The sequence below is a fragment of the Erpetoichthys calabaricus genome, chromosome 3 (assembly GCF_900747795.2).
Source record: "Erpetoichthys calabaricus chromosome 3, fErpCal1.3, whole genome shotgun sequence".
Taxonomy (NCBI): Eukaryota; Metazoa; Chordata; class Cladistia; order Polypteriformes; family Polypteridae; genus Erpetoichthys; species Erpetoichthys calabaricus.
In genome coordinates this window covers 889,793-897,251 of record NC_041396.2, presented here as the reverse complement: position 1 = coordinate 897,251, position 7,459 = coordinate 889,793, and the positions used below count along the sequence as shown (strand labels likewise).

Sequence of the window (7,459 nt, the reverse complement as noted above, 5' to 3'; positions counted from 1 at the left end):
CTGGTGGGTCAGGAGGCACGGGACACAAAGAAATGAATGGATTGGTGACGAATGGGAATTCTTAGGAACGCAAAAAACAGGAGAAGACAAAGAAGACCCAGGGAAGAACATTGAACACGAGGGACCCTCGCTTGACTCCAACACCCTCCTCTTCCTCCTCCTGCAGCCTGGACAGTCGCTACAACTCTGGGCTTGAGGGGTCAACTTCACGTCAACTATCATCTCCTAAACGGTGGGCCACACTGCACACTGAGACGTTTCAGGTGAAGAAAATGTGGAGTCTGAGGGTGGCGAGCCAACCACCCGTTATATAGCGCCTTTCATGTCTAGCGATCTCTAATTGTGGCAAGGCGCTGCACGCTGGGCACTAAGGACCCGACACATAAAGCGGCTCATTTGATGCCATCTGGCCATTCCAGATGTTTGAAATGCCACTGGTCTCCACTCCTGCCAGTTTCTTCACGGATTTCAATGAAATTCATGTTATATAGCGCCTTTCACAGAGAGCACCGGCAGACCAACAAGGAGAGCATGTCCTAATGACAGAGAAGGGCACCCGTGGCCAGTGCATGACGTTCTGTATATAAAGCAGTGAATTGACAGAAAGCACAAAATGGCGTCGCTGGTAGAAGTGACGGCACTCAAAAGAACGGGGCTGCTGGCAGAAGGACACAAGTCACCCAAAATCAGGTGTGACCCATCACCATTCTTAGGATGTCCTCTTCTGGCAGGCTGCCCGTGGGAGGCTCTGGAATCAGTGGAGTGCCAGCCGTCACCCTGTCTGTGCCTGAGTACCATTTGCTTTCTGCCAGGCCAGAGTTTTCTGCTTTTTTTTATTTGTGACCTGCCATCTTTCTGTTGGTTCCATGCTGCCCCCCCCCCCTCCCCATTTACAGATGGGCATTAGTAGGATGGCAACCTGGGGTGGGCATTTGCACAACTAAATAAGCTCAGACTTTACTCTGACTGAGTTTTTGATGGGTGGTCCGATTGAGGGGTTAGGATTACCCACCTAGCTGGTCTGATGGCATGACAGATAAACTGCTATGTGGCATCTGACCTTAGGAGTGGCTGAGACAAGTCAGATGGGGCAAACTGTCATGTTCTTAAGGCAGGTATGGATCAGTCACTTGGGGGCCATGCCAGGCAACTCAGCCCACCAAGCTCGTCAGTCCCACTCACTGAATTTCTCCCAAATGACATCAAATCCCCACCACCTTCCTGCCCACCAGCCATTATGGGTTTCTGTCGAGTCCTGTGCCCAGTCTCCTTACTTGAATGTGCCAACTAGCAGGCAGCAGCTCGCCACTCTCCGGTGCCAGGATTAGTGACAGACAGATGCTGTCTACACGGTCACCGGAGAGCCCCTCAAACTCACCTGCTGATTTTTTTTCGTCCCCCGGACCCCAATGCAGCTCGTCCTCTGCTCAGGCCACTTGAAGACCTTCTGCACTTTCCCCTCCACTACATCAAGGTGCCTTCTTTTTTAGGCTGCCACTTGACCCAGGAGTACTTGCAGTGTCACCCATCCTATCAAACTCTTCATGGCAGAGCCCGCTGGCAGCCCCTGTATTCACATTACCTTCAGGGTACATTGGCGTTAATTTGTAATTTGTATGTGGCTGACGCCTTGGTGCCATTTCTATTGTTTGTCCATTTGGTGACGTGACTTGCTCAGGGTCACACAGTGGTGTCAGTAGTGGGATCTGAACCCACACCCTCGGGGTTTGAAGCCCAAAGCCTTGACCGCTGTGCCACACTGCCTGCCTCCTACAGGCCACTCGGATGCCGCTGTCCATGGCGCATACCCATACGAGGAGGTCCATTGCCATCCATGAGTCTCGTGTCCCTTCTGGTCTTTTCATTTTCATTTTTAAATGTCATGGACGGAGAAAGTTGACTTTATAAAGGGACTTGGAGCAGACCCCTCTGTTAATGGCAGTCAAAGAATCAAACAGTCACTGATGGCTGGCATAGCCTCTTGTGGCAAGGGTCCCAAGCATGCCCACTTCAAACTGAGGAGGATGGCGTGGCACACTGCTCATCATCATCCCAGTTTCAGAAGGGTCAGAAGTGAGGGGCTTCGGCTATTGACCCTCCTCACCTGTCAAAGTCTTCCAGTAATGTCCTTGTGCACCTGAAAAGCCAACCAGAACGAGTCCAGATGGACTTACAGACACCTGCAAATCGCACAAATGGCATTGCCCATTGGGTAGGGCAAAGGGTGGCACAACGTCGCTCTCCCCACGACAAGGGCGACCTCCTGCTCCTTCACTGGGCCACCTTCTTTCAGCGAACGGCGTGATGAGGCGACTGAAAGGCCCTTTGACTTTACCGAGGTGACCCTCAGACCCGCCAGTAAAGACGGGCATTGAAATAAGCGCACCGCGAGAGACGAGCGTGACGTCACCCCTTCTCCGGCACGTCACTCGCGTTTATCGCGCACCTTTGCGCGCCTCGGCGGGGCAGGAGATGGGGGGGCGCTCGTTCATCTGCCACCTGTGCTGTCGGCGCAGCTGTGTCACGGCGTCAGTGGCGTCCCAGTGGCGCGGCTGTGCACATCGCCACCCGCTTGGCTCCCAGTTGACAGGCGGCCGGTCAGCTCGCTCCGAGACATGGGGCGCTACAACGGCAAGACCTGCCGCCTCATCTTCATGCTCGTCATGACGACGCTCTTCTTCCTCGCCGAGCTGGTGTCCGGCTACCTGGGCAACTCCATCGCGCTCGTGTCCGACTCGTTCAACATGCTGTCCGACCTCATCTCGATCTGCGTTGGCATCTTCGTCCTGCGCCTCGCCCGCTTCCAGCGCTCGCCTCGCTTCACGTACGGACTGCCGCGCACCGAGGTGCTGGGCGCCCTGGGCAACACCATCTTCCTCACGGCCCTGTGCTTCACGATCTTCGTGCAGGCGCTCACGCGACTGATGGAGCCGCAGAAGATCTCGGACCCGGAGCTGGTGCTGATCGTCGGGGCGCTCGGGCTGGCCATCAACATCGTGGGGCTCATCATCTTCCAGGAGTGTTGCTTCTGCAAGCCGCCGGACGGGGGCGCCGAGGAGACCCGGCTGCGCGACGGAGAGGACAGCGAAGCAGGTGCCTTTCGAACCGCAACGTGGGGGGTCCTATTGGGGGTCTTTGGGCGGGTCGTGTAAGGTCACAGTTTCCTCTTCAATGTAGGCTGGCAGTTCAAGTCAGCACCTGAGACACAAGTGCCCATTTGAGCCAACGCAGGTTGGCACCCACAGCAAGGGGCAAGGAAGGCTGGCGGCTCGCAATCTCACCAATCTACGAGGAGTCACAGAGCAGGTGGGGCGGCTCAGGGAGAGTTGGGGGGCTAACCTGAGCGGCTGGCTTTTCTTTTGTAGAACGCTCACACACACAGAATTTCTTGTTGGTCATTAGGTGCCATCACCATCAGCAGCATCCAGCTGGACAGCCGAGACCAGAAGAAGGACGATGGCCCAGCTACTGTGGCCTTGAATATCCGAGGTGAGTTCGGCGAGTGACAAATGGGGGTGGGAACTCTTGGGGTCTTTGGAGGTTGGGTGGCTGCCCTTCTGCCTTCTTGTGTACCACCCATAAATAGCACTGTTCTTCATGCCATCCTCCTCCTCCTCCTCCACTTTGGACCACTTTGTTCCTCTCAGTGGATCCTTAGACAGTGAAGGTGGCTCAGGTGTCCCAATGCTTGTCTCTCCTCAGGTGTCCTGCTCCATGCGCTGAGTGATGCCCTCGGCTCGGTGGTGGTGTTGGTGACTGCCACTGTCTTCTATATATGGCCCTTGTCATCTGAGTCTCCATGTAACTGGGAGTGCTACGTAGATCCCAGCCTGTCCATTATCATGGTCATCATCATCATGTCGTCGGCCATTCCTCTCCTCAAAGAGACGGCTAGCATTCTGCTGCAGATGGTGCCCAATGGAGTCGACGGCAAGAAGATTGGTGAGTATTGGCATGTTTAGATGATCAGGTTGGCACTGGCACAGTCTGGACACTACATGGGCTCCATCTCAGATTGGCTCCCTTTGTCCTTATCAGCTGCTCCGTTTGTCCCCAGGGGATGCTGGTGTGACAGGCCACCCTGGTGCTCAGATTGCCATGGTGAGTGCCATGGGAGACCCCAGGTGTTTACCTGTCAGGGCCACGGTGCTCAGCTGGGGACGAACGGAAAGCCTTTAGATAGAAACAGATGAAGGGGCACCCCGTCCTGACTGGCACAATGATTTGGAGGGAAAACATCAAATCGATACGCGAGTGACACCATGGAGCCTGAGAGCTGGCCACTTTGGTCACATGCCAGCTTCATTTGAGGTGAAAGACAAAGAAACAAAAAAGTGGCAGAGCTGAGTGGCGGCTCACCTGTGCCCTTCAAGGGCATGAAAGGCGCTATATATAATCTGGGAAATACGCTATACACCGATCAGCCCCAACATTCACACCACTGCGGGGTGAAGTGAATACCGTTGGTAATCTCGTTAGAATGGCACCACACCAGTCAAGGGGTGGGCGCATATTAGGCAGCAAGTGAACAGTCAGGTGGGCCAAACTGGGATGGCATCTGCAGAACGGCACATCTTGCGGGGTGTTCCTGGTATGCAGTGGTAAGAAAAAGCGGCACCAGCCACCTAAAGATTATTGCAGGCCATGTACACCTCTTGGCATGGTAGTGGTACTCCTTGATGCCAGTTGCCCTGCCATAGTGTAAAAGTGGTTCAGGAGTTTGAGGAACACGACGACATGATGAAGGTGTGGATTTGGCCTGATGGAGCGTCTGTGGGGTGTGTTGAAATGAGGGGCCACACCTCGCTACGTCTGGGACTTGAAGGATCTGCCACTAATGTCCCACCACAGGACCCCTTCAGAGGTCTCATGGAGGCCGTGCCTGGAGGTGTCATAGTGAGGGAGGCAGGTGGTCCAAAAGCTGGGGCTGATGGGTGAGCAGAGACAGCTGGCTGGACAGGCGAGGCACTCTAGAAGAGAGGGGTGGATATGAGAGGTGGACAGGAGACTGGCAGAGGGTAAAGACGCCATGAAGGATAAGCGGGCATGAAAGGCGCTATATGAGAGAGAGAAAGAGAGAGACATGTGTGAGGATAGAAGACGTGCTGTACAAGATAAAGTGACATTGGTATGAAAGGCGCTGGATGAGAGAGGGTTAGATCTGAGGTACTATGAAAAATGAATAGGAAAGGCGCTAAATAAGAGACAGACAGGTGAAAGGCGCTATATAACAGATCCACAGACAGGTGAACAGGTCACACGTAAGACTGCTACCTAAGCTAGCTAGACAGCTAAGAAGAGGGGCCACAGTAGACCACCGGCCACCCTGCTTCTGATGAGCTCCTTGCTTGCTCTTTCTTCCAGGTGAGGCTCTCCAGCAGGTGCCCGGCGTGCAGGGCGTTCATGAGCTGCACATGTGGGAGCTGGCAGCAGGGCGCAATGTCGCCACAGTCCATGTGAAGAGTGCCAACCTGGCGGCTTTTCAGCACGCTGAGCACCAGATTCGCGAGATCTTCCACCAAGAGGGGATTCACTCCACGACCATCCAGCTTGAGCTGACCCACCAGGACAAGCCCAGCAAGGCCGCCCTTCTCTGCTCGGCCGCCTGCCTGTCCCAGGAGTGCCAGAGCCAGATGTGCTGTCACACGGCCCCCAGCGCCTCGGGATGTGACGTCAGGGGCTACGTGGAGATCGGCAGTGACCCTCCCGAGGACTTTGTGAATGGGAGTGTGCTGAGCCCACCAGACGAGGTGATGATCCTGCCAGAGTCCGTCGACCAGGCCCCCAAGAACACAGATGTCCTGAGGAGTACTCACCTGTAAGGGGTGCTGTGTGGAGAGGACCCAGAGACCCCAGAGAGGCAAATGAAGGAGATGACAAGCCACCAGAGCAGGGGTGACGATAACTGAATGTTTGAAATTCAGGAGACCACACCATCATGATGTCCTTAACAAAGGGGGAGACCTGAAGCACTCAAGTCAGTCCTCTTGACCCAATGTGACCCACACTGTCACCAGCTGTACCAGTATCCCCCATGCCAGCCCTGGCCCATCTACCCCATGCCCTGCCCCCTATGCCCAGTGGCCTACGCTGCTCATGTGCTGCTGTCTTTTTGATACCCGGCCCCCAACTGGCCCCCCCACTGCCACATCCTCTACACTGTCACCCTGGCCAGGCAGAAAGCACCGGACTCTCCAAGTCACCCAATGGCCAGCAGCAGATGAGTGGACCAAAGGACAGCAGTGACTCCTAGGGATGGGGCAGGACACTTGGGTCCCTCAGATGGACAGGTGTCTTATATAGCGTCTTTCATATTGTATGAGATGTCATAGAGAGACGGCCATCAAGGCCTATCAGAAGTGACCTTAGGCTGACCAGTGGCCGACAGCTCAGGGCTGTAATGATGAGGACGGCGGGCACGTCACCTTTTATGCACTTTTTTCTTTTCTTGTTGCTGTTCACCCCAAGGCCAGCGGGCACCTCCACTGGCACACAATGACTGTCAAACAGACACTGGAAACACCACAAGGAGGAGAAGAAGGGACAAGGCGGGAGCGGCATCATGTGACAGGAAAGGTGCCAAGACCACAATGCTATGGCAATGCCAGGTGGTCCGCTGAGCAGACTTGATGAGGAACAGTGAAAGTTTGATTTAGTTTGAAGTGAAGTCTCATTAAAGTTTACAATCAAACTGACTGGGCGTTTGTGTGTCACTAGATGTCACCTGGGGTCTGCACGCGTTGGGGGGGGGGCTTAGAGTAACCACAAGATGGGCCTGAGTAACCCGCGCTCAGGTAGGGTCTCCTTCAAAGAGCTGCCCACCTGTACTGCTAACTGGGCATCATACTGGCTGACTGCCTGACCAGGCTAGACCCCAAGTCTTGGCTCAGTTGATCACATGCCAGGGCCGTGTTTGGTGGGCACATCATCTGAGCTTGAAGGCTGAGCCTCTGCAGACCACCAGGGTCCAACAGGGCAGAAGAAAAAGAGCAGTTGGTGTCCACGTCATGGACACAACACCTACCAGCTGTGGTGGGCCAAAAGCTGTGCGTGAAGGTGCTGTGACTGGCACAAATGACCACATTGGGCAGAGCCAGGACCTCAGCTCTGAGTTCACAGATATAAGACAGGTGACTTGTGTCCTGCTGGTCTGCTGTCACCAACACTTGGAAAGTGTCACAAAAGGTCAATCAAGCAGTCAGTTTATACAGCGCCTTCCATGCAGAATGAAAAACTTAAAAGAGGAGGTGCTGGACATGGTGGGCAGTGCCAGTCATCATGGAGACCACAGGCAGAAGGAACATCCAAACGAACAGACTTATCAGTTCATCGGCCAAAATGCATTTCCCATCAGATCCACAGCTGCTGAAAGGCACTATATACAGTGTACTATATACCTGTGAATGAATGGCGTTACTATTAGGTATGGCACGGTGGACCCGATGCCCTGGATTTGAAT

General features: G+C 54.5%; 1 protein-coding gene across 1 annotated transcript; it reads left to right on the top strand.

The window, feature by feature from the left end:
* The first annotated feature begins 2,504 nt into the window (after positions 1 to 2,504).
* LOC114647638 (zinc transporter 10-like) lies at positions 2,505 to 6,161 on the top strand. Its single transcript, XM_028796244.2, has 4 exons — positions 2,505 to 3,093; positions 3,403 to 3,489; positions 3,703 to 3,942; positions 5,365 to 6,161. Exons 1-4 carry the CDS (start codon positions 2,616 to 2,618, stop codon positions 5,820 to 5,822), a joined length of 1,263 nt encoding a protein of 420 aa, XP_028652077.1. The 5' UTR covers positions 2,505 to 2,615; the 3' UTR covers positions 5,823 to 6,161.
* The last annotated feature ends 1,298 nt before the right edge of the window (positions 6,162 to 7,459 follow it).